Below are 24,994 nucleotides of genomic sequence, written 5' to 3'. Positions count from 1 at the left end.
TCATTTCTGCATTTCTCTCGCTCCTCATTTCCTATGTCGTTCATTTCATTGTATCATACACATCTTGTGCTTCCGAGCCATCCTCCGTAGCCCTCATTGTGGACACACACCCCGCAAAGAACAAGTTTGCGAAAGCGTTTCAAATTACCACAACTTCTTTCGCGAGATCATCCAGAGGCGAATGACTTCTGTTTGACATCGGACCGCCAGAGCCTCGAACGAACTGCTCTCGGAAGAGTTATCGATGCTCGCTCGAAGTTCCGAAATCATTGATTGAACTTCGCTTTCTCTCTCCCTCTCTACCCTCACTCACGCAAAACTAACCAGATGGTCAGTACGATCGCTACACGAACTCTCACGGTAGATTAACGCTCTTTGTCGATAGTCTTCTGACGAGGAATTCCAAGATTATGACGAAGATGCTTACGACTCTGATCTCTTCATCGACGACGACCAACCGCAAGCCGCTGCCCAACCTAGACCCACCGAACCTGCCCCTGTTCGACGCTATCAACCGCCACCACAACCTCTCGACGATTCCGACGATGAGATTGATCCTTACGCCGGAGGAGGAGGAGCTGGGGCTGGTCCCGCGGCAGGATTGAGACGATTCCTCAATCCGAATGCGTTCCAAGCTGGATTTGGTGGACATGCGTTCGCGAGACCTCCCGCGAGCGCGTTCAGGAGACAGTATAGGGCGTATTCGACGGCGATTTTGGAAATTCAACAAGGGAGGAGTTACCAAGGTGGTGCGAGGCAGAACTTGATGTTTGGTGGAAAGAGTGAGTCTCAACCTATCATTCTGGACGAACTGAGCTGACGAGTTCGTTCAGTTGTCATGCCTCCTTCGGCTCTCGACGAATTGAGTAGGTTTTCCTTTTCTCTCTTCTCTCTCGGTTTCAGTCACTTAAACTCTCTTCCATAGCCCAACTCGATATCGAACTTCCAATCAACTTTGAAATCACGAACCCCAAGAACCCGGATTTGAACACGCACGTCGGAGTACTCGAATTCATCGCAGATGAAGGATGCGTCAACTTGCCTCAATGGGTTCGTCTCTCTTCTTCTCAGTCTATTCGACCTTGCACTGAGCGACGGAGTATCGATAGGTCATGGATCAATTACGCTTGAACGAAGGAGATCCGATTCGAATTGTCGGAGGTCGTTACCCGAAAGGAAAGATGGTGAAACTTCAACCTCAAAGTGCCGATTTCCTCGAAATCAGTGATCCCAAAGCAGCGTAAGCATCTCCCTGCCTCTCTTTGGCAGGTCAAAGCGCTCATCTTCTCTTCGCTGAGGTTAGTCTCGAAAAAGCGATTGGAAATTATTCATGTCTTTCCGCTGGAGACATTATCGAAATCGCCTATCAATCCCTCACGTTCCGACTCCTCGTCATGGAAATTACGCCACCTGGTCCCTCGATTTCAGTGATCGATACCGATCTCGAAGTCGATTTCGCTCCTCCAGTCGGATACGTCGAACCTGAATACAAACCTCGAGGAGCTGATCTACCGACGATGGCAGAGAAGTTGGGAATTGATACGAAAGGAGTACAGGAAGTCGATGGGAAGGGAAGTGGAACGAGTACGCCGGTGGGAGGAGGAGGAGGGAAAGGTAAAGGAAAAGAAAGTGACGAGGCGGTGAAAGCGTGGGAGGCGTTCAAGGGAAGTGGGAACAGCTTGGGAGGGAAACGAGTCAAGGGTAAAGGGGTCAAGGCGAAAGCGATCGAACAAGTCGATGAGGGTAGTCGAATCATTCGAACTGAGTCAGTCTTCCCCTCTCTCTTTGCTTCCTCCTCTTAGTTCCGACTGACCCCGCTCGCGACCTTCGCAGTCAACCCCGCATCGTCACAGCTGATACACAACTCGGTACTCGACACGTTCCCGCCGCGCTCAACCTCCCCTTCGGAACTCTGTTCTTCGGCTACGATCTCTCAAACACTCTTCCTCCTCCTGGTTCTTCGGCCGAGATCGCCCAACGCGAAGAACAAGCTCAGAAAGCTGAAGCTGAGAAGGTGCCTTTTGCGGGTGTTAGTGGAACGGGAACGACGTTGAGTGGAAGAGCTCCGAGGGGTGCAGGAGGAACGGGAGCGAGAGGTCCTTCAGATCCTCAGGCTTCGACTCCGACTCCTCAACCTCCTGCTGCGACGACGACCACGAGGGAAGGTTCCGCCCAACCTTTCTCGGGTCAGGGTAACACGCTGGGAGGAGGGAAGAAAAAGGTCGAAGTGATTGAGATCGATTGAAGAAGAGTTTTCGTTTTTTTCATTTTGTCTGTAGCTTGTTCTTTCCTCCTCCAGATTTGTCCTCTCTCTTTGCCATACTACTGCAGCCTCGCAATCTTTCTCGACTCATTCGAACTTGCGAAGTTGCGACTCTTCCCGCTCGATCGCTGTCCACACTTTTCCGTGGATTCCATCTCCCTCCACTTTTTCACTCCACCTTTCGCCTCAACATGTTTCCATCTGACGAGGCCCCTACCTGGGCCCAACAACAAGCTGCCTATCCGCCTCTCGAACTCCCCCCAACGCTCCGTGTCGCGTTCATCCATCCTGATCTCGGTTTGGGTTCGTCCCCACATCTCTCCGTTTTCTTCTTCTTCCGCAACGAGGGCGACCGCTGATACGACGCCATGTGACGTAGGTGGTGCTGAACGACTCGTCGTGGATGCGGCGCTGGAGCTAAAGAAGAGGGGACACGATGTAGAAATCTTTACGAGTTATCATGAGGACTGGAAATCGGGTAGGAGCTTCGAAGAGACAAGGAACGGTAAGTACACGTTGCTTTGTCTGTGACGATATGAGCGCGGAAAGGGATTGCTTCTGGACTACGAGGTCGCTTCGTCGGGGAGAATCGATTGTGGACAGCCTGAAGCAGAGGGGCATCTTCCTCAAGGACAGCTCGACACAATACTGTAGAGAGAAGACGAATGGACAACACAGACGAGACAGGATATGGTCGATGTTGCGAGTAGACGTTGACGATTTTCATTTTTCGCAGGTTCTTTGAAGGTTCACGTTCTCGGCAACTCGATCTTCCCTCGTTCATTCTTCGGCAGCTTCACGATCATCTGCGCAATCCTCCGCCAGCTACACCTCGCCGCACAGTTCCTCCTCGCACAGGCGTTCTTCCACCTCTCTTCGACTCTTCTCTTCCGAGCTTTCGTCCTCCCAAACGATATCCCCTTCATTTCCTCGAACGACTGGTCGATCCGACGTCAACTCGAACCTTTCGATGTAATCGTCGTCGATCAACTATCGACTGCAGTCCCTTTCCTTCGTTGGTGGGGATTCAATCGAGTCGTTTTCTACTGTCATTTCCCGGACCAACTTCTCGCCCCCGGTTCAAACTTCGTTCCCGATCCTCGAGGACCGAGAGGATTCTCTCTCAAAGGAGAAATCACGGCGTTCTATAGGATCCCGGTAGATCATGTCGAAATGATGACGACGGGAGAAGCCGATAAAATCCTCGTTAATTCGGATTTCACGTCGGAAATCTTTACGAAAACGTTCAAGGAACTCAATAGGATTCCGAGAACGGTCTACCCTGCAGTCGATCCGGAAGCTTATGCGAAAAAGGTCGAAGCGAAATCAGAGGATCAATGGCTCGTCAGGTGAGTCTTTCTCCACTATGGACGCAGCGTCTCACTGACGAGATTTCTCGCACAGTGACACTCCTACACTCCTCTCGATCAACCGCTTCGAGGGCAAGAAGAATGTCGGGCTCGCCGTTGAAGCTTTCGCAAAAGTTCTCAAAGAACACCCTACACTCCGTCTCATCATCGCAGGTTAGTTCCTCTTGGCTACATATTCTTATGCAGCAACGGGGAACCAACGAATCTTTGGAATCTCCAGGTGGTTTCGACCCTCGACTCGCTGACAACGTCCTCACTCTCGGAAACCTGCAAAAACTCGCCGCCAAGCTCCAAATTTCTCAACACACCTACTCTCCCTCGCCTATTACCACTTCTTCGATGGCTGCCTCTGTCACTCCTCGGAATCGACCTACGATCTCGGACAAAGCCCCTTCCGCTTCAGATTTCCCTCAAATCCTCTTCCTCCTCAACATGACTTCCGATCAGAAATCTTACCTCCTCTCGGCAGAATCAAACATCGCACTGCTCTACACTCCAATGTACGAACACTTCGGAATCGTCCCTCTCGAAGCGATGGCGTCTGGACTCCCAGTAATCGCAACAACAAGCGGAGGACCAACCGAAACTATCGTCGATAACGGTCTCCCCGCTCCTGGTGAGGAGGACGACGAACCCTCTCAAACGAAGCTCACTACCGGTTTACTTCGACCCGCAAAAGTCGACAACTGGGCCCGAGCGATTTCTTCCCTCCTTTCCCTTTCTCCCTCGCAACGTCAAGCGATCGGTCAAGCCGGACGTGAACGAGTCAAGACCCAATTCTCTCGTGAACGTTTAGGTCAGAGTCTCGAGAAAGCATGTCAGGATGCAGCGAGTGTAGGATACCCGATTCCATACGAGAATGGGTTCAAGAAGATGATTGCGTTCTTTTTGCTCGCTTGGATTTGTGCGGCTTGTGGGATTGGGGCGTTTGTGTTAGGGTTGTATTGGTACTAACGCTAAACATGAACTGAAAGAATCAAGGGTTGTTCTGATCAGAATGAGTCATTTCATCTTTCGCGAAACTTTTTACTTCATCAAGAGTTCGCAGCGCATCTTTCGCTCGACTGAGTAGCTGCGACGAGGACGACGATCACGACGACGAATCGCTCGTGAATCAGCTGAGGACGAGTGGGAAGGGAGACGAAAGACAGTCTCGCATTCCTCGCATGGTCAGGACTAAGCTTTCGATCCGATTCTTTTCTGTCTCTTTACGCTGCGTGATCTGCCTGGTATATCTCCCGGCTGCTGAGCTATGGTCGAGTCGTCTCTGCTGGACGCGAATGTACAACGGTAGGAGAGGTTCCACAAGTGACGAGTTGCGAAAGGGTGGCCGTTACGAGTCAGCAAATACCAAGAGAGATTTGCGAGCGTGTTTGTTGTGATTGTTTTGTTTTGTTTGTGCGATCGTGTTTTTCAGAGCCGAAATCGAATTGTTTTGGTCTTTGGTGGGCTCTCGAAACCATAATTTTCTCTTGAAGAGGTTTCGCGCTCCCCCCCCCGCTTCCTCTCTCTGTTTCTTCTCCATTCACCTCAAGCTTCACGACTCTTCTCCGACTACTCCGACCTCTCTCGCCTCCTACCTCTCTCTCCGCGCTCGACCCCCCCTCTCCCTCCTCGGAAACCTTCGACGAATTCGTTTGTTGTTTACACCCTCTACTCTCTCTCTCTCTTCTCTTCAAGTCCAACTCTTTCGTGGCTCTACGCCTCTTCGTCACTCGTTTAAATCATGTTCCGTCTCTCCCTCGTTACGGCCGCCGCGCTCCTCTCGATTCCTGCGGTTTACGCCTCGGTAGTTTCGACTTCTGTCTTCCCCAACAGCGCCTGTGCCGGTGCGACCTCCCTCAATGGTCTCGTCGGAGTAGGACGAGTTACCCTCGCGAACGGTCAAGTCGAGACTCACTGTGGTTGCCCTCCCGTGAGTACTTCTCTTTTCCAAGAAAATAGAGTTGAGAGACGCGTTTTCTCGCGTTTCGAGTTGTTTGTTCATTCATCTTCCACTGACTGACTCCGGGTTGACCTCGTTCTCTCTCTCTCTATATTCAGGACAATCTCCCCGATTTCACTCCTTGTGAACTCTCTCCCCACGGTGAATCGGTTTGCAATTCGGTTCTCAACCTCGACACTGGAAGTTTCGCCGCTTCTTGTGGAATCGTTTCTTGCTCCGGAGCGTGAGTCCCCCTTCCTCGGAATCTCCGTCGTCACGTTTCAAGCTGACTCGGACTCGGACTCGTTGCACAGTGACTGCCCCACCACGGTCGTCAACTCGGTCGTCGTCGATCAAGATGACTGCTTCAACTCTGAAAAGGGCGCGATCGGTATCGTCACCGTCGATGGTGAATCCAAGTGTGGATGCGCTTCGGTGAGTTCCTCCTCATCGACCTTTCTATATACGTAGAGAAGACGACTGACGAAAGAGAGTTCGATCGATCTAGGATTCGATTCCCTCTGAATTCTCTGCCTGCCCCGCTCCTTCGAACGGACGCGCTACTTGCGTCTCTGTCGACTCGGACTTCCTCGGAATGGCTTACTCTCACAAGGAGAACGTCGAGTGCGGTGTCGTTTGCGATGAGGTGAGTTTTTCTTCCCCTCGAGCGCTTTCGAATTCACAACTGATTTCTCTCGTTCACAGGACTACTTCTTGACCCCTGGTGGATCGTGCACCAAGCTCGCCAAGCGTGAATACGCTTCTCACTCGGCTGGTCACTCTGCCTCGCACGCCGCTTCGCACGGTCCTTCTCACACCTCCGGCTCGGGATCTCCTACGACTGTCCCTTACCACCCTCACAACGCCCACACGACTACCTACGGTTCGAACGGTCCTTCCGCCGCCCCTACGACGACGAGCTACTCGTACAAGCACCACCACCCGTCTCACGTCAACTCTGGAGGATCTCCCGGTCCTTCTTCGCGACCTCCTTTCCATGACCGTTCTTCCTCGGCGCCTGCTGGATCTCACCCTTCCGCTTCCCGTCCCATCAAGGTTGGACCTTCTTCGTCCCCTCACGGATCTCAACCTGGATCGCACGGAGGATCTCACCACGGAGGAGCAGGAGGAGGAAACAACTACCAACACCACACTTCGATGATGCATCACCACGGACCTTCTTCTCGTCCTGCGTTCGAACACCGCCCTACCACGACGACTGAGGAATGGGCTCCCGTCCCTACGACGACTGCTCCTTCGACCGGTGGAGAATTCCCTCACTCTCGAGGTCCTACGAAGGTTGGACCTTCGGCCGCGTGGGGTGGACCTGGTAAAGTCGGTCCTTCGCAGGTCGCTCGTCCTGTCACCGACGAAATCGTCCCCGCCGACACTTGTGCTCAAGATGAACGAACTTGCCCTCTTGGAACTCTCGGTGATTTCTCCGTAAGCCTCTCCCCCCTTCCCTCTCCCTCGGTCCTCCGCTCCGATTAATCATACTAACTCGATTTGCTGAGCGTGTGCACAGTGCGTTCGATTGGACGACGTGACGGAATGTGGAGGTTGCAGCTCGACTGGCGAAGCCCAAAACTGCCTCGAAATCGAAGGTGCCGCTTCCGTCTCTTGCCTCCGAAACGGTTGCGTCGTTCGTTCGTGCCAAACCGGGTTCTTCCAAACCGACGAAAGCACTTGCGAGCGTGAAGTATTGCTTGGGCTCTAGATTTAGTTTTTCGCTCTTCTTATCTTTATGTCGACCCGGATCCTCTCTCTCCTCCCCCGCTTACTTAGCTTTATTTTTGTATGCTCCCATCCTCTATCCCTCCATCTCGATCTCCTTGGTTCGCAGCACCCAAACGAGGAAGACTTTAATGTTTCAATCCTCCGTTTGATGGCTTCGCGCGACTGTGTTTTTTCTCTTTTCTGCGGTTCAGTTCATTCCCTATTGATTGGTGCAATTTATACGTGCTCTCCCATCTGGAATTACTTTTCATCTTGTCATCATCTCGCCTAACTTTGAGAGAGAATCGCGACTCGAGAGAGAAAAGGACAAAGCTCTCTGGATCGTCAAGACGTCCTCTCGTGTGCATCGTCTACGTTTCAACGACCTCCGAGAGCCGTATCAACTCTTCTTCTACCTGACTAAGTACCGCACCGAAGCCTTCGAGCCATTTCCATTCCCCTTCTTCCCTCTTCCTAAACTGCTCAACGAGCGGTCTCACCCGTTCTATCACGAACGAAGTCGGAGGTCTCGCGTGAGGCGGTATGATCGGCCACCTCGAATCTTCGAACCGTACTCCAAGTTCTTCTCGCGAGATTTCGAGATTTCGCAGCGTATTGACGATCATCTTCCAGAAGGTTCTCCAGCTGTATGGTCCTCCACTTTCATTAACTCCTATTGGGCGAGTCACGAGCTATTTGAAAGAGGAAACCGTACCTCCAACCCTCACTCCTCTCTACAAGACCCTCAACTTCTTCCTCCCATTCCCCTTTCCATGCTCCTTCTCCCTCACTCGCTCGTCCCTCCCGTCTAGCCTTCTCAATGAAAAGCTCCTTGACGTCGATAATCGCGTCGCGACATCGAGCGGCTTCTTCGGAAAGGGAAGAATAGATCGAAGGGAGGTTGTGAGAGTTTGCCCAGTTGTGATTCAGCGAGATGGTCGGGTGGGAGAGATTATGGACGGAGTGATACCACCCTGAGGGACTACTCATGAACTCGAGAGTAAGTAAGTAAAAGTAGAAGAGCTGGAAACGGTGAAAGGGCTCACATGAAAATTGTTTCCCGTTCTTCTTGCCAAACCTCGATCATTCCCTTCGCCCTAAACTTGTCCTTAACCTCCTCAGACCATTCATCGCAATTAACCCCACGCCCTTCTCGATTCGCTTGCGTGATCAGAGGTAAGAAAGCAGACGTGCAAGAGGGAGGGAAAAGATACCAAAGTTTTCGACCGGAGATTTGGGTCGAAATCGAATAGGAGCAATCTGACCTAGCGGTATCAGTCACAGGGGTCTCGTTTGTGTGGTTAGAGGGAGCGTAGGCGTACACACGTCTCGGTGCAGAGGAGTAAACGTATCTCCGCCTCCCGCATACTATTCTCAACAAGCTCAAATTAGTCCGAGCTCTACACCAGATCTCAACCTTCGTACTCACGACAAACCTGAAATCATCCTCCTTCCCCTCTCTCCCATTCCCTTCATATTCATTCATCCAATCGTCCAAACAAACTCCTTCAACTTCATAAACCTCATCCCTTACTTTCTCTTTCCCCTTTCTCGTTCCTCCTGCTGAGCGGTGGACCTCGAGAGGGAGGTGCCAATCCTTCAGGTATTTCTTCCTCCCCTTTCCGTGCTTCCAGAGAGCTAGTAGCTCTCCGAATGTCGAGACCTCTGCTTCCTCTGCTTCTCCTTCGGCCTCGCAGTCTATGCAGTCGATAGGGAGCGAACCGTATGTTCGGACGAGATACTCGTAGTCGAGGTCACTAGAAGAGGGAGTGAACCAGAGCGAGAAGAGTCGCCAATGTTGGATGAGAGAAGGGGGGAAGATACAGGGGACGTTGGGGACGAGGTGATGGGCTCTGAAGTGGGCGTAGTTTGTCTCGGAGGATGTGAGGCGCGCGATCGAGCTAGAGGAAGAGGCGGTCATCGAGAGATGAAAGAGATCAAAGATCGGTCTCGGGTTCAGTCTGTAGACCCTAATCGGGTTGATGTTCGCTCGTCGTGATCAGAGATAGCACACAACTCATACTCTCGCGAAACCGTGCAAACAGCTGATAAAATTCCGAAATGAAAACGCTTTCGATATTTTACTTTTCGACAAGTCCACTTCGCATGCTCCCGTCTACTCAATCATTTCCACCTCTTCTCCCTGTCCATCCGCCTGCGCTCCCTCGTCTTCCTGATCCGCCCTCAACAATCTAACGACTTCCTTCGCGAAACTTTCTACCCCATCCTCCCTGACCGCTTTCTCCAATCTCCTATTCTCCGTCTCATAATCCTTCTGTAACAGTTCCAGTTCGGGTTGAGACATTGAAGGATGTAGGGCAGCGAGTAAGGGGAGAGTAGAGGAGGAGAGGGATTGGAGCGGTTCGAGGTAGAGTGAGGGGGGATGATCTGATCCCGCGAACGAAAGTGAGGGTCAGTGATGAGAATAAGAAATGAAGAGGAAGAGGAGAAGAGACGTACTTGAGCCAGCGGCATGGGAGAGTGTCGAGTAGAACGCGGTAGATCGGAGGGCTTGCGACATTTCTTCGTCCCTCAATCCGGTTGCGGATCGAAGTGCGGCCCAGCTGAACCAAGGAGGGTCTGTGTCAGGATATTGTGACACGTGGGGAGAGGAAGAGGAAGAGTGTAGTCAGACTCACTCGTCCTGGATGTAAACTCTTCGCCAGATACTTTCCAAAGCGAGTTGTTTTCTCGCTCGAGGCAAATCCTATCATCACAGACCCGACCCCATCTCTCATCAGCGCTACGTGTCCTGCAGATAGAAGGATCCAAGATGACTGACCTTTGCTCGTACGAGAATATCGAGAGCAGAAGCGAAATCACCACTGTGATCATTCGTGTTCTTCTTCAGGGTTTGTAACTCGATGAGTTCTTCGGGCGTCACTGCGGATCCCGACAATAGTCTCGCCGCTAGGAAAGCATAGATCTGTAGACGACGAGTCCTAGTCAGTTCAGCGTAAGAGAGCAATGAAACGAAACGGCAGACGAACTTTCGCAAACTCCTGTCGATCCTCCAGAGTCGGTGCGAGTCGTCCTGTAACGAGTTCCCCTCGTTCTTGAGGTGAAAGACTCTCATCCGCTTGGGACAAATGCGCATCGAAATCTTGTCGTAGTTTCTGCTGAGCGTTTACGAGATCGAGTTGATCGTCCACAGCTGTGATTCTCGACCACTGTTATCATCAGCTCCGAGTCTCTGGTGCTCGTCGGATAAGACTGAGGGAGGATCACCTTCGATAGCACGTTGTACCGATTCAGTCTCGATCGATTCTCTCGTCGTTTGAGCGAGTTGTGCGAGTTTCCCTAAACTGAATAAAATCTATTTCTCTCTCTCCCACCTATCCATCAGCATTTCCCTTCCCTCCAAGAGAGAGAGAGAAAGAGTCTCGTACCTCTTTCTGTTTGAGGTTTTGTTCCGTCGTAGCTTCGACAACAAGCGCCTCCTTTGCGTGTTCGTATCTCGAAACAGCGATATCGTTGATCCAAGCCAATCGAGTATTCTTCGTCTCATCGAGGAACGCCGTAAGGAGAGGTCGATGGGCTTCATCAGGTTCGAGAAGAGATCGGGTTTGACCTGTACGACGCTCAAAAAAGATGATCAGCAGAGTTTGACAGGAAACGGGAAACTGCTGAGATTCTTGGTGAAGACGTACCTTGTTCGAGGTAGTATTCGTAGAGAGGGAAGGCGAACTCTTTCCCGTATTTATCGAGGAATGATCGGACTTTAGGGAGGGAACCGTGGCGAAGATCAGTAGAGAGTTCGACAAGGGATCGGAAATCGGAATGTCGTTCTGCTAGTTCGAACGCTGCGGAAATCTTCTCAATCGAGACTGCAGGTCATGCGATAGAAGGGTCAGCGAGAGAGACGAAATAGACCCTGTGAGAGAGAGACTGACCCAGAGTTTTGATGAATTTCGGTCGAAGAACTAGGTATTTCTCATTCAAACTTCTCGTCTCTGGTTGAGTCGGCCCATCACCTTGCAACCTGTTCAAATCGTAGATGTCAACACCGCTCAGGTTCTCCTGAACAAGGTAATAGACTCACGTTCTCAGGTAAAGTAACCTCTCCTCGATCGCCGAGAACGTGAACTCCGCCAACAACGCCATTTGTTTCTTGAGTTCTTCCTGTCCCACCTCTTGCTGTCCCGCTCCAGAGCTGCGACTTTGAGGGTTCGCACCGAAATCACGAATCCGTTCGGAGAGGAGCGAATGAGTCGCTTCGAAGTGCCATTGAAGACCTTCTAGGAGCGGGACGCGAGAAGACCAGGCTTCGAGAGGGAGGGAGGAGGAGTCGAGAGAGTAGAGGGAAAGGGTTTCGAGTCGGTGTCGAGCGATCGCGGAGAAGACGAGCTACATACAATTTTCTCATTGGTCAGTCGCGGATGGGAGAGAAGAGAGAACCGGAGACTCACGTTGACTACTTGATTAGCTTCGTACAAAACGGGAGACTTTGTTTCACTCGAAGCCGACGAGGAAGAAACGACCGATTTCGCTTGTTTCGAGACTTCTTCAACGACATTTCCCAGTGATCCGAGCTGTAAAGCGACGATGGACGCCTCAGTAAAGATCTTGATAGGCACTGAGACGAGTAGGAGCTTACTTTGCTTCGGAAGAATAACCTTAGAGGGTCTTCCCCGAATCCTTCGCCGATTTCATCCATAAACGTCAAGATTGATTCAGACAAGACCGTTTGCTCTCTGTCAGAAGATCGAAGGATATAAGCGTCAGTTGGCGCCTTCCGTTTGTGAAGACCTCGATTTCGACTGACCCTAATCTAGCGTTCAAATGCGACCAAAGTGCTCCAGCGGCGACGATTCGCTCGGCGTCCCAACTTAGTTTACGTCGAGTCGTTTTCGGTAACTGTAGCCGCGCGATCTCGCAATTTGAGTCAGGTAACCTGATGGAATTGGGAGAAAGCGAAGACTCACTTTGCCGACCAATCCGTTGTCCTGAATGTATTCGATTAAAGCTCTCGCTCGATGAGCACGATCCGTCAATTGAGCTCTCAGGTCAAGGATCACCGGCAAGTTCGGTGAAGCTGCTCTCAGCGCACCCACGAACAGTGAGCTAAATGGAGAGAGAACCGAGAGAGACATGTTGAGACTCACCTGAAGCTAGTAGGTCTTGACTAACTCCCTCTGCCGCAACCGCCAAATCTCCTTCATAATCCTTTTGTAAATCAAACTTGAACAAATTCTCTTCCTCCTCGTTGTCCTCCTTCGACGAAATCGTTCGACCTTTCCGACTGGAAGAGCTGGAGGTGATTCCGAAATAAATCGCATGTTCAATCTTCGACTTCAGTTTTCGAGTCTTGTACGTTTCGGAAGTGTTTGTGATTGAGAGAGGGAGAGGAGATGCTGGGGGAGTGACGGTGAGATTCAGGAGGGAAGCGGTTGAAGTGAGAAGTGAGAGAGTCGTCGATGCGGGAGAACGAGAGGAGGGAGCGGAGGGCAGTGAGAGACCGATGAATTGGTTTGTGTTGTGTCGGAGCGGGAAATTCTCCTCGAAGGGAGAGTCTACAGGAACAACCGAGAAGTCAGACTCGGCAATCGCGAACCTAGGAGGAAAGGACTCACCGTTGGCAAAGGAGACGATCACGACAGCATCAGCGAATACGACAAATGCAGTCTCCCCATTCGAAAGGGACAATTTCGGAGTCGAAAGAGGTCGAGGATCCGGTCGCTAGCGTGAGAAGAGAGGAAGGTATCAGTTCCAAGCTTCCTGAAGCTAATTCCCTCTCAAGCTCACGGATTGGTAGTTCAATCTCGTGACCCCCACTGCTTCAACGATCGACCCGACGACGTTGAGAAGTACGATCGCAAAAGATTGGAACCCTTGACTCGTTTGACCCGTAACGTGCGAGACCAACAGCGCTAATTCTCCTTTCCTGTACAACCGAGGTTCGAATTTCAGCTTTTCCCGGCTCAGAGATAGCTGAAGAGAATCCAGGACGTACGGAGTAACTCCCGAATCGACAATTTCCACTTTTCCCTCATTAATCGCCCATTGTTCATTCCCAACTTTCTTCCCTTCCAACGCCTCCAACACCCCGGCAAACACATCCACTTCCCCACTAACCAATCGCTCTCCCGCTCCATTACTCGCTACGTTCCACACTTGAGCCGTTTTCTCCATGACTGCGAAAACTTGTCGATCTTGTCCATCTCGAGAAATCGCGAGGGATAGAACTCCAGCTTTTGGATTAATTCCTTCCCTCGAGTGATGAGACGATCCACCACTTCCACCGAAAACGGAACTAAGGATTGAACTAGCCCAACCAACGTTCTTCTCGAGTACTCTCGTGTTCAATTCGACTCGACCTCCAACTGAATTAATCGTGATCACGTAGATCTTCGAGGTCGAAGTCGTTGTCGCGAGGTAACATGTCGGGGATAGGCTTTGTAGAGTTCGTACGACTTCTTGTCCGGAGGGATCGAGAGAGGGAAGGAGGGAGGATTTGAATCGATCGACGCCGGAAAGGGACAGGGAAACGGATTCCCAGAGCCGGAGTTGACCAGTTGGGGAGAGGACGAGGAGTCCAGGTTCACGTTGGACGGCGGAGGAGGAAGAGGAGGAAGGAACGAGACAGGCGAAAGACAGAGGGGAATAGGCTTTGATTGAAGAGGGGAGAGGACCGAGAGAAGGGAGGGGGAAAACGTAGGTCGTTGAGGAGGGAGATGTCTATCATGAAACTCTAGTGTTCAGCTATGAGGTGCAAATGAAGGCAGGGAGAGCTTACTTGAGACCAATTCCAAACGAAACAATATTCATTCGTAACGAGCAATGCGAATCCCGTTGTCGGATCCAACACTGCCTGTACTGGCTGCGTATATGGATCTATATCACCTCACTCACCTCACTCAGTCTCCAGTCAGTTAGAGGGAGTAAGAAGAGTCGAGACTGACCAGCGAGAGAGATTGCCTGTTGAACTTCAACCGGTAATCCTTTCCGTTCCGTAACGATATAACTCTCATCTTTAACCAATACTTTATCCAGTTGTTGTCCTTTCTCTTGCTTCGTCTCGTTCAGGTGGGAGAGAGTTTGTTGATCTTGTCCCTCATCTTCCTCGAGTTCCATCATCCCTGCGTCGGATCCTCCATACCCACTAGCTCCTCGTGAAGGTGCACGTAAGGTGGTTGCAGTGCGAGTCGAGGCAGTGACGGAGGAGGGAGCGTGAAGGGAAGTCGTTGTTGAGGGAGCGACCGAAGCTCTACTGGCACGGGAGGCGGCTCGTCGGCTCACTCGTGTCGTTGGTGGTGTACCGACACCACTTGAGAACATTTTGTGAAAGGCGAGAGAGGTCGAGGTTGTGAAAGAAAGTTGACAGAGAACTCGCCGAATTTCGCGAGAGATGCGCGCAAAGTCGATTAGTCCACGCATCGCAGCATGCGCTACATGGACAAGCTCGACAAGCCACAGCAGCGGTCACTCGAAAGGCAGGAGTGATCGAGCCTCGTCAATTCGAGCGAATCGCTCAGCAGCCTCGAAGCGCTGCTCTGGATCTCGCTGGTCTAGAAGAGAGATGCACACACAGGGCCTCTCCGACTGCTCTCCACAGACGTTTCCCTCAGCCGCGTTACCTCGGCTCCGAGCGAGTGCGAGAGAGGTAGAAAGAATTCAACATGTGATCTTTTCTGTCTATCCGGTCTGTTGTACATCCTGCCCTCCCGCAAGCACTTCGATCCCACCTTCCTTCCTAATCCATTCATCGTTGAGAACCATTCGACGACATCTCTTCCGGTAGTGGTCGGTTGTATCGAATCGTCGGATCTGTCGGAGGGTTCGTCACTTGAGATAACGTTGATCCTACTTTGAGAGTCGTCCATCTGTATCCGTACAAGCGTCGTCAGCGGACCCCTTTGCGATTTCGATGCAAGGGCAAGATAGGGGGAAAGCGGGGAGGAAGCAGAAGGAAAATGAACTGAAAAACTGACCTCAGAACGAGCGGATCCAATCGAAGTCGTTCGTTCAAAGCGGTCAGGGTTGGAGGGTTACAATCGAACCTCATTGTCCAATAACTAATCGATCATCCCCAAGTAATCATCTTCATCAGCCTCATACTCTCGCAAGAAACGAATGCTCGAGAGAAAGAAGCAGGGAACGTAGTGAAACTCACTCTCCGATCCAACCCGCTCCCGGACCTCCTTCAGCAGACCCTCCACCACCCCTTCTCTTCCCGATCTTGGCTCGTGCAGGGAGGTTACGAGTTCCCCAGTGGTCGAGAGTTCGGACGACTCCTCCGTTGTTGTGGACGAGCGAGGAGGCGGACGCCGTGAGGGATCGGAGAGGAGCCTGAGTGGAGTGTACGCAAGTGTCGAGAGGGCGGTTAGAGAGGTATTGTAGGGTAGAGGAGGGTTGAAAGAAGAGAAAGAGTTGAAGGGCGGAGAGAGAGAGAGGAACGGTTAGCGGTCGTGCTCAGATGTCATGATGAGCTCCTCTGAGAGTCTTGTACTGCTACTAAGCGTCTCGTCGAGAGGTTGTATGATCGAGAAGAGGTCGAAAGAGAGAAGAGGAGAGAAATCGGGAGTCGGGCGGGAGAGCTGGGACTTACGAGTTGAGCCGAGTGCTGGGCAATGCAAACCAATTCGTACAGGGGCATAGCTGGATATCGGAAAGTGTAGAGTCGGAACGAGAGAGAGATCGTCTCCGGTTTCTCTCGTTCACTCCTTCGACTCTCCGAAACTAACTCCGGAGTGACCGGTCTTTACTCGAACAAGGATGGCAGATCCATCTGCGTCCTCCCAAGGACCTAGTTACTTGTCTTATTCGATTCCCTCGACTTCGACAACTCCGAACTTTAACAATTTGAACTCTCCTCATCTCCCCTCGAACCCAGCTACAGAGAACCAGAGGGGCAGCGGAGTTGATGAACAGTCGGACAGTATTAAGCCCATCAGACCAATGTTGGCGAGAGGAGCTGCGTGAGTCCTTTCCTTTCCCTCTCCTTGGAAAGCCCTCCGATCTGTCCGAGTTTTTCTGACACGCGCGCGCTCTACTCTCCGAATTGTGCACGGATGAATTACAGTTGCGATACTTGTCGTGCTCGTAAAGTGAGTTCCGACTTTCCTTCTCCCTCCCCTCGAAAGACGTTCGGCGTTTCCCTTGTTCGCCGACTTTCAGGAACCCATCTCTCGTCTCCTTCTTTTAAACTTGTACTGACCTCTTTGTCAACTCTCCCCCTAGGTCAAATGTGACGCACTCCGACCACACTGTTCCCCGTGTTTGAAATCGGCCCGAGGCAACGTTTCGCTCGCTCAAGAACGATGTAAATACGAAGGAACTTCAGTAGCGATCGCAACGGCGAATCGAGCGGCCGAGATGCAAAAGAATGGAGGAACGAAACGGAAGAAACGTCAACCGAAACAAGGGTCGACGGGTGGGGGAGTCAAAGAGGAGGAAGAAGGAGGAGGAGGAGGAGGGACAGAAACGACACCGCCGACGACGGAGAAAAGGAAACGGAAGAAGAAGAATCAAACGACGACGGGGGGAGAACGCGAGGAATCGAGAGATGGATCGGAGAGTTTGGGACCGGAGGAACGAGCGGAGAATCATGAGAGCATGAGGCGAAACGAAGGAGGAAGAGCAGAAGAATTATCTCGTTACCCCTCTTCGTCGAATTCAAACCAAGTTCCGTCAGTCTTGATGAACCCTCCGACGTATCAACAAGATCAACCTTATCGTCAATACGGTCGAGATCAACAGCAACAGGAACTGCCGAACGCCACACCTTGGCAGTCTTCGATTCGTCCTAGTACCGATGCTCCTCAGTCTCACCCGACTAGTCGATTCTCTCTACCAGCTCAGAACGGATCAGATCGATACGGTACGGACTCTGCGAACGGGGTCGAAGGAGAGAAGGAACAACTCGCTGGAAGAGTCGGTGAGCTCAAACCCTTCTCGTTCCCCGTTCTTGTCTTCACTGACGTCCGCACCTCATCTGATGACAGCGGAACTCGAACGACAACTGAAAATGCAAGCAGATCCACAATCCGCCTCTCGACCTCTCGGTTCTTCGACTCCTTCGATTCCTCCCCCTCTCTCGAATCCTTACGCTTCTGTCTACGCGTCTCCTGCGACTGGCGCTCGATCTCCCTCTTTCCCCTACGCGACCTACTCGTCATACAACCCTCCAACTCCAGGCTACGGATCGTTCGGTTCAAATTACAGCATGAATTCTCCTTCTTCGTCTTCGTTCCCTCCGAATACGGCTTCTAACCCTCTCACTTATTCGACTTCTTCCTCTTCCTCATCGAACAATCCTCAGTATCCTCCTATTCAACTCGTTCCGCCTAACTCTTCTTCGCAATACGCACCGAATCCTCCTCTTCCCTTGCCTCTCTCGAACCTACATTCGTACGACACGGGTCGTAGGAGATCACTCTCGACTCTGAGTGCGATTGCAGGAGCAGTAGGAATGGATGATTACCCAGGACAGAACGGAGCGGGATCGAATAGTCCAATCGCGAATTGGTCTTCTTCGGCGCATTTACAGCAGCACAGTCAAGACGGAGCAACGATGTATGGAGGAGTCGGCTCATCGAATCGATTCTCGACTTCTTCTCCAGTATCGAGTACTCGACACTTGGGGACTGAACCTCAAGCGTTCGCTTTGACTTCGAATCATTCTTCGCCTGGTCGTTCGAATTGGAACAAGACGATGAGTTCTTTACGAACTGAGATGACGACGACCTCGGAAGGACCTCCCTCGGCACATTCAGGAACGATGCCCTCGGATGAAGGAGGTGGAGGAATCGGTACTCATCCACTCCCAAGTCCTCCCGATGGCGCTTCTTCTTCCCTCCATTCGACCGCTTCAAACACGACTTCTCCTTCGACGACTCTCCCCGCATCCGTCAAGACTCCTCCTACTTCAGATCATCATCCTTCCCACGCTCCAACGACGACAGATCCGACGACGACTTATTTCGAACCTTTCGAACAATTCGACCCTTCAGGATTCCCTCTCCTTGATCTATCGTATCCACCTTCTCTCCCCTCCCTCTCGGTACTCCATCACCTCGTTTCGACTTTCTTCAAACGCGCCGCCGTACCCTCGACAATGCTCTCGAAAGCGAAACTATTCTTTACTCTCACACTCTCTCCTACCGATTCTCGATGGCCCGACGAAGCTCTCCTACACGCGATCTGCGCATACGCATGCATGTTCGTTTCGGAAGAGTCATTAGGAGGAGGGGAATACGGAGGATTAGGATTCGAAGCACCCGGAGGAGACGGGGGTTTGAGGTTAAGGTATTGGGAAGTTGAAGGGGATCAATCCGCCCGAGATTATCATTACAAGAAAGCGAAAGAATCGATCGAACAAGCTCTCTCCCTCACGAGGAACATGAATCCTTCGATTCGACGAAACTTGTTTCAAGTCCTTCAAGCCGTCATTTTGGTTTGTTACGTCGCCTACTTGTCGGCACAATTCTCGGATTTATGGTTATTGGCGGGAACGGCGACGAGGTTGATCGCTCCCCTTGGGTTGAATCATTTAGAACCTTGGGATTTCGATAGGAATAAATCAGGACCTCCTTATCAGGATTGGGGGATCAGAGTTAGGAAGACCGAGAGGAATGAGGTACTTGGGCCGGTAAAGAATTTGAGTGAACATTGGGAAAGGAGTTGTACGTTTTGGTTGGCGTTCGCGGTCGATCGATTCGCGAGTGCAAACACGGGTAAGCTCAAACCTTTCTTTCTCTCTTTCGTTGTTCTCTAGTGGGTGTGATGCTGACGATGGTGATGTTCTAGATTGGACGACTTCAATCGATGAAAAAGATATCTCTACTCACCTACCTTGTATCGCTACTCAACCCGTTCGTTGTTCCCCTTCTCCGTTCTCCCTTCCCTCTTCTCACTGACTCACTCTCTCTCTTTGTGCAGATGCCTGGACTTTCGATCGATCCACTCCTCTGTCACGTCCCTTCCCTGTATCACGCTTCCCCTTCGTTCCTTCAAGACACTTCAGCTCCAATCGGCGCCCTCGGACTCTACATCAAAGCGACGATCCTCCTTGGTCGAGTAGTCAATTACACTCAAAGGTTCCCTAGGTATTTGGTCATTCCGTTGGGGGAAAGTTGTAGTTCAATGAAAAGGGACATTAAAGCTGGGTGAGCTCTCTCAATCCCTACAGCCGGCTTATCTCGAGTCAGCTTATGAGTTGAATTGCTTGCAGAGCCGAGTTTGTCGATTTGGATGTTTCAATCTCGAAATTCAAAGCGTCTCATTCCGCGAATTTCTTCGATCATGCCGGTTCAACAATCGATGGATTCCTAGCTTCCGCCTACGTTATTCCTCATGTGTAAGCCCTCCTTCCTCTTTCCCTCCCCTTCCGTCTCCGTGATCTGACTCTTGAGTGAGGGAGGGAAAATAGCGCAACGATTCTCCTCCATGAAACTTTAACGGATCGATACGATCGAAGTCCTTCTTCCTCGATTCAACGTTGTCTAGTCGCTTCGAAGTGTATCATCAATTCCACTTACGTCCTCTACCAATCCTCGTATGATCTCGGTGGAGTTGATCCGTCAGTCTCCCTCCTCTCGCTCTCCTTCTCCCTGGGCGGGGCTAACGGTGGTGAGGGATGGAATGAATGTAGGTTCCTCCCCTTCTGTTGGTCCGTTGCCGGAAGAGCCTTAGTAAGGGATTACACGACCCGTCGATTCTGGGGTGAACTAGAAGAAGCTGAACAGGCGAAACAATTGGCCGAACATTGTTTGAGTTTTATGCAACATTGTGCGAAATCGGGTTCGAGGATCGCTCGTTAGTTCCTCCTCTTCTCTCTATCCCTTTCTCTCTCTCTTTTGGGACGAGTGAGCTGATGAAGTTGAGTGGTGGATTGTCATGTGATTGATTAGAGAGATTGACGGAAACTTTGAAAGGTCATTTGGAGAGTCCCGAATCTTTATTGCCTCTCGACGCCGGTGTGAGTAATAATCTCTTTCACTGCCTAGTGCTACTGTCTCTTGCCCGCATGGACTGAAACTAATTTTTCATCTCGTTAATCGTCGCAGTGCAACGTCGTCTTCGATTTAAACGATACGGCCACTTCGATCGCACTCGGAATGGACGAAGCTGAACGACAGAGGGAGTTGGAGGGTATGTGAATGAGCACGTTGAGGAGCTGAATAGGTTGCAAACCCTGGATTTACACACGATATACCGAAAGGGAAACACTGCGATATCCTGGAAAGTTTTCGTTACTTTGTACCTTTGCTTTTACTTTTCTTGAGGTGCGTCTTTGTTGTAGCAATCTTGTACTCATACCCAGGAACTGTGCGTTACTTGTCTTGTTCAATTTTGCAAAGAACGATTTCCGAATTTTTGAGCGAGTTGAACGAAACGAGAAAAGTTCGGGTCTCTTCCTCACTTCTCACTCAACCACGATCTCACCTTGCCCGACCAACGTATCCACTATAGACATCGTTCCACTTCCGAGCTACACACGAGCGCCAGGCTCCCATCCGTCCCTCTCCTTCCTCCCCTCTCCTTGATCTCCCGTCCCCATTTGTTCCCTCCCTCGTCGCTCCCCGATCATGCGTATTGCCGTCGTCGGATGTTCTCACGGTTCCCTCTCTGACATCTACGCCTCGATCTCTCAATGTGATGTCGTCTCGTCCTCTCGCGGAGAACCTCCCGTCGACCTCGTTCTCTGTTGTGGTGATTTCCAGGTTCGTCTCTCCTTCCCTTTCCTTTCGTCTCCTCACTCGTGCGCTGACTTGAGTCAAAGGGTGTGATGCGAGCAGGCGATGAGGAATACATCGGATTTAGAAATGATGGCTTGTCCACCAAAGTATAGGGCATTGGGACAGTTCCATGAGTATTACGCAGAGACGAAGAAAGCGGAGAAATTGACGATCGTCATTGGAGGGAATCATGAGAGTTCGGGGTATTTATGGGAAAAGTAAGTTTTGACTTTTCCCATCTCTCCCTTCTCTCCCATCTCTGGATTCTCCCTTGCTCTCTGTCGAGACGATGAGAGGGTACTGATATTGAGATCGTTGTGGTAGTTATCACGGAGGATGGTTAGCTCCAAACATCTATTTCTTAGGATTCGCAGGATCGATCCTCGTTGATGGATGGTTGAGAATCGCTGGGGCGAGCGGGATTTGGAAGAGTGGAGATTGGAAGAAAGGTCAGTATCTTCTCACTCTCCATCACCCTCTGGTTCTATCTCAAGGGGAACTAGAGAACTGATGAGCTTGTGTGTGAGGAGCAAAATAGGACATTTCGAGAAAGTTCCTTACGATGATCGAACGATTCGAAGTGTTTACCATATTCGAGAATACGACGTTGCTCGATTACTCCAGGTGAGTCGCTTAGTTCTGCACAGTCTTCAGAAACAAAGAAACTGATTTCTGTACTGTTGTTGGAGATTCACAGCTCAAAGATAGAGGACCCCCTATCGACTTGTTCCTTTCCCATGATTGGCCACTCGGAATCGAACAACATGGAGATACGTCCGGTTTAATTAGAGCTAAACCTTTCTTCAAAGATGAAGTTCGTCCCTTCCCTCTCCCATTCCCTTCCTCCTCGTTTCCTCTCTCTCCTTCGCTGACTCTCTCGTCGGACTCGCTCAACAGATCGCGAGTAATTCCCTTGGTTCTCCACCACTCGATGCACTCCTGAAAACTCTGAAACCATGTTATTGGTTCTCTGCTCATTTACACGTCAAATTCGCCGCGTTGTTCAAACATTCAGGTCATCAAACTCGGGTCAAACCTCGTAGAGTTCGACAATGGGGTACTGAGTCGGGATATGCTGCGCCGAGTGAGGCAGGGAAGAAGGAGGGAGGGAAGGAGGAGGAGACGGGGAATCCGGATGAGATTGAGTTGGTCGATAGTGACGAGGAAGATGAGGGAGAAGGACACGGGGGAGTAAGGAGTGAGGAGAAAGGATGTCCGGGGGGATGTGGAGCAGAAGGAAGAGAGGCGCACTCGCATAGGAAGGGAGTTGATTCGAAGAATCCGGATGAGATCCTGCTCGATGACGAGGATGAAGACGACGAGAACGAACAGGAAGGAGAAGATACAAAGATGATGGAAGAGACGACAGAAACTCGGAAGATCGAGGTAGAAGAGAGTAAACCAATCGAAGTAGGAGGGAGAACGACGAAATTCCTCGCATTGGGTAAACCCGGTCGAGGGAAAGATTTCCTTCAAGTTCTCGACATTCCCGCTCCTCCCTCCTCCTCCTCCTCCTCGACTCCCTCCGACTCGACAGAAACCTCCTCCTCCTCTACTCCTCGACTTTTCTTCGATCCTCACTGGCTCGCGATCATTCGAGCGACAAACCCTTACCTCTCTCTCACTCACAATCAAACTCCCTTCCCTCCTCTCGCGGACCTATCAGCTCAGATCGAGAAGGATTACGAATGGGTCTTGAAGGAGATTGGGGACAAGAAACCGGTGGATGAAGTCATGAAATTCGAGAGAACGGCTTTGACTGAAAAAGATTGGATCGCGAATGGGGCAGTCCGAATCCGTTGAGTCTCTCTCTCCCCCTCTCTCTCTCCTGATCTTACGTAGACTTGAAAAAGAAAACACGAAATGCTGACGCTGGTATACGAGTGGATAGCTTCTTGGTTCACGAATCCTCAAACCTCAGCGTTCTCGTCAATGTTGGGGATCGAGAACAAGATCAATCCGATTCCGGAAGGTTACCTCGAAGCTATGGAACTCGCGAAAAAGACTCGAGAAGAAGCGGAACGGAAGAGATTGAAGGAGGAATTGGAGGAGGCGAAGAGGGAGGCTTTGAGAGAGGTTGAAATGGCCGGCGAGAGGATCGATGAGGAACCGAAAGGGGAGGAGGAACCGGTCGCTGATCCTTCTTTGATGACGGGAACGGAGACGGAGACGGTGAATCAGGATGAGATTCAGATTGAGGACGATGAGGACGATTAGAATGAATTCGTTGTTACAAATGCGAAACATGATATATTTCCTTTCAATCAATCCTACTACTAGCCCCTCCGCCTCCGTCTGGTGTTGTATCCGACTGAGACGTCGTTGTCGTCGGTCTCGATTTCCTTCCGTTTGTTCCGAGGCCTAATCCGTATTTGTCGAGGACTCCCAATCCGAATCCAACCATCCCCTCCTTCAAATTCCCTCTCCTCCACTCCATTCCCTTCAATCCACCTCCACCTCCCACTAGATCCCTCCCCGTACCAGTCGTTGAACTACTACTTCCTCTATCTTTGAGTGCGTTTTGAGCCGTCAGAGGATCTCCCGCTCCATCAACCCACCTAACATCCCTCGTCAAGAATCTATACCACCATTTAACGACCATGACCGTCGAGAGATGCCACAACGCATGACTATCCAACAATCTCAGTCCCGTCCCAAACCCAACTGGTGCGAAATCGAGAACTTCGAGTAACGTGAGGGTTGGAAGGAGGAGGAGCGGGAGGAGAGGGTCGAGGTGATGAGGAGCTCGGAATCGAGTTCGAGCAGAAGGGTACGAGGATAATTGGCGTCTGGAGAAATTGGATGGGGTTGGAAGAGTCGATTGAAGGAAAATCCAGTATAACCAGAGAGAGATCGTGACGAGTGAGAGGAAGATATTGATCTTCATATTGTACGAGTAGTTGAACCGGTCTCGTAAGGAAAGGTAAGAGATATGTAGGAGGTATAGGATCGAAAACGAGAGGTTTAAGAGAGGTTTGAATCGTTTCGAAGAGGGAGAAGGTGGAGAAGTGTACCATCCCAAAATCCTGACTATACAGATCCATAACCCACATAACGTTGTCAATCCAGCTCCGAAATAATCTAATCGTTCAGTCCATGCCGTGTCGCGAGTATGGAAGATTGAACTTGAAATCCAAGCGTTCAAACCACTGATCGAATAGATCAAATAAGTTCGCGCTAGGTTCCGACCTTCGATCGTTCGAGCTCCTCCTTCTCCTGAACGGGATAAAGTTCGAAGTGATTTGAATCCTTCGTAATGAGCATAGAGGTTTACGAGCGAAAAGAGAACGGAGAGAGGTTCTTGAGTTCTAGGGAGGAAGTAATCGATCAGGTAGAAAGGGAAAGGTAAATGGGAGAAATCGAGTCTATGGAAAGGCCATTTCCCGTGGAATTGAACCTGTCGACCTAGGGGGAGTCCTTCGAGATTCGATGGTATTGAAGTCGAGTCGGCGTCGCGAGGGAGGGAGAGCGCGAGATCCGTCAAGAGTTGTTGACAGGCGTAGGAACAGGTTGATCTGCAGCTCCAGAGAGGGGAAGAATGATATTGAGAGAAGGAAGAGGGAGGGAAAGAGGAAGAAGAGTGGACAGGTGGGGTAGATGAGAGGTTATCGCGGTTGGAAGTGATGCACGAGGTGAGACAGGATTGGTATGGTCGGGATCGGTCACCTATTGAGGCGTGGGTCGAGGGTAGAGAGGACAAGGTCGCGAGAGAGATGAAGGAAGAGATGAGTGAGATTCGCCTGTTAACGGTTTATGGATCGGTCAGCTTGTAGTCTGTTGGGTCCGGGGAGATCACGTACATCTCGTTGCGCTAGGATGGGTCCGCCTCGACGCGGTGAGTGGTGAAAGTGAGAGCACCAAGCTCTCTCAACTTTCGAATATTCGAATTCGCTTCTCTATATTTTCTTTGCCAGCTGTACACGCATGCTATACACTCATACGCGTACTAGACCGGTCAGCTTCCTTACCGCGAGACGGATTATCAAGCCGGAACCGATTTCCTCATCTCTGTCTCTCACCCAACGTTGCCCTTCCCTCCCTG

At 51.0% G+C, this 24,994-nt stretch overlaps 9 protein-coding genes across 9 annotated transcripts; 5 read left to right on the top strand and 4 right to left on the bottom strand.

Annotated features, from left to right (window-relative positions):
• Positions 1–327: 327 nt before the first annotated feature.
• Positions 328–2,245, top strand: UFD1 (polyubiquitin-binding protein UFD1; the record flags this gene model as incomplete). The annotated part of the gene is made up of 7 exons (XM_076632093.1): positions 328–330; positions 386–782; positions 834–866; positions 926–1,050; positions 1,110–1,240; positions 1,304–1,765; positions 1,834–2,245. 7 exons carry the CDS (start codon positions 328–330, stop codon positions 2,243–2,245), a joined length of 1,563 nt encoding a protein of 520 aa, XP_076488017.1.
• Positions 2,246–2,454: 209 nt separating this feature from the next.
• ALG2 (GDP-Man:Man(1)GlcNAc(2)-PP-dolichol alpha-1,3-mannosyltransferase) lies at positions 2,455–4,587 on the top strand (the record flags this gene model as incomplete). Its single annotated transcript, XM_076632092.1, has 5 exons — positions 2,455–2,566; positions 2,643–2,768; positions 3,000–3,612; positions 3,668–3,786; positions 3,854–4,587. The coding sequence occupies 5 exons, from the start codon at positions 2,455–2,457 to the stop codon at positions 4,585–4,587; spliced, it is 1,704 nt and encodes a 567-aa protein (XP_076488016.1).
• Positions 4,588–5,359: 772 nt separating this feature from the next.
• On the top strand, positions 5,360–7,274 carry JCM6883_004973 (uncharacterized protein; the record flags this gene model as incomplete). Its single annotated transcript, XM_076632091.1, has 6 exons — positions 5,360–5,548; positions 5,677–5,801; positions 5,872–5,992; positions 6,066–6,203; positions 6,263–7,000; positions 7,083–7,274. 6 exons carry the CDS (start codon positions 5,360–5,362, stop codon positions 7,272–7,274), a joined length of 1,503 nt encoding a protein of 500 aa, XP_076488015.1.
• A 370-nt stretch (positions 7,275–7,644) lies between these two features.
• Positions 7,645–9,194, bottom strand: JCM6883_004972 (uncharacterized protein; the record flags this gene model as incomplete). The annotated part of the gene is made up of 5 exons (XM_076632090.1): positions 7,645–7,918; positions 7,989–8,255; positions 8,320–8,533; positions 8,596–8,641; positions 8,703–9,194. The coding sequence occupies 5 exons, from the start codon at positions 9,192–9,194 to the stop codon at positions 7,645–7,647; spliced, it is 1,293 nt and encodes a 430-aa protein (XP_076488014.1).
• A 195-nt stretch (positions 9,195–9,389) lies between these two features.
• Positions 9,390–14,551, bottom strand: NUP133 (Nup133p; the record flags this gene model as incomplete). Its single annotated transcript, XM_076632089.1, has 20 exons — positions 9,390–9,661; positions 9,734–9,837; positions 9,913–9,980; positions 10,056–10,199; positions 10,264–10,427; positions 10,502–10,589; positions 10,663–10,844; positions 10,924–11,100; positions 11,167–11,255; positions 11,316–11,620; positions 11,683–11,805; positions 11,871–11,967; positions 12,039–12,130; positions 12,199–12,308; positions 12,379–12,786; positions 12,847–12,952; positions 13,019–13,157; positions 13,227–13,951; positions 14,010–14,107; positions 14,176–14,551. The coding sequence occupies 20 exons, from the start codon at positions 14,549–14,551 to the stop codon at positions 9,390–9,392; spliced, it is 3,867 nt and encodes a 1,288-aa protein (XP_076488013.1).
• A 424-nt stretch (positions 14,552–14,975) lies between these two features.
• JCM6883_004970 (bS6m family ribosomal protein) lies at positions 14,976–15,869 on the bottom strand (the record flags this gene model as incomplete). The annotated part of the gene is made up of 4 exons (XM_076632088.1): positions 14,976–15,096; positions 15,205–15,288; positions 15,387–15,562; positions 15,822–15,869. 4 exons carry the CDS (start codon positions 15,867–15,869, stop codon positions 14,976–14,978), a joined length of 429 nt encoding a protein of 142 aa, XP_076488012.1.
• A 302-nt stretch (positions 15,870–16,171) lies between these two features.
• On the top strand, positions 16,172–20,373 carry JCM6883_004969 (uncharacterized protein; the record flags this gene model as incomplete). Its single annotated transcript, XM_076632087.1, has 11 exons — positions 16,172–16,191; positions 16,296–16,320; positions 16,454–17,150; positions 17,218–18,948; positions 19,022–19,086; positions 19,154–19,380; positions 19,446–19,571; positions 19,644–19,793; positions 19,866–20,029; positions 20,125–20,192; positions 20,281–20,373. The coding sequence occupies 11 exons, from the start codon at positions 16,172–16,174 to the stop codon at positions 20,371–20,373; spliced, it is 3,366 nt and encodes a 1,121-aa protein (XP_076488011.1).
• Positions 20,374–20,802: 429 nt separating this feature from the next.
• Positions 20,803–23,169, top strand: DBR1 (RNA lariat debranching enzyme; the record flags this gene model as incomplete). Its single annotated transcript, XM_076632086.1, has 7 exons — positions 20,803–20,937; positions 21,013–21,170; positions 21,277–21,401; positions 21,491–21,576; positions 21,650–21,766; positions 21,850–22,750; positions 22,844–23,169. 7 exons carry the CDS (start codon positions 20,803–20,805, stop codon positions 23,167–23,169), a joined length of 1,848 nt encoding a protein of 615 aa, XP_076488010.1.
• A 43-nt stretch (positions 23,170–23,212) lies between these two features.
• PER1 (Per1p) lies at positions 23,213–24,891 on the bottom strand (the record flags this gene model as incomplete). Its single annotated transcript, XM_076632085.1, has 2 exons — positions 23,213–24,618; positions 24,888–24,891. The coding sequence occupies 2 exons, from the start codon at positions 24,889–24,891 to the stop codon at positions 23,213–23,215; spliced, it is 1,410 nt and encodes a 469-aa protein (XP_076488009.1).
• Positions 24,892–24,994: the final 103 nt, after the last annotated feature.

This window comes from Sporobolomyces salmoneus (genome assembly GCF_050403485.1).
Source record: "Sporobolomyces salmoneus JCM6883 DNA, S_salmoneus_JCM6883_v1_ctg22, whole genome shotgun sequence".
NCBI classification, from domain to species: domain Eukaryota; kingdom Fungi; phylum Basidiomycota; class Microbotryomycetes; order Sporidiobolales; family Sporidiobolaceae; genus Sporobolomyces; species Sporobolomyces salmoneus.
This window is presented reverse-complemented; position numbering and strand designations above follow the sequence as displayed.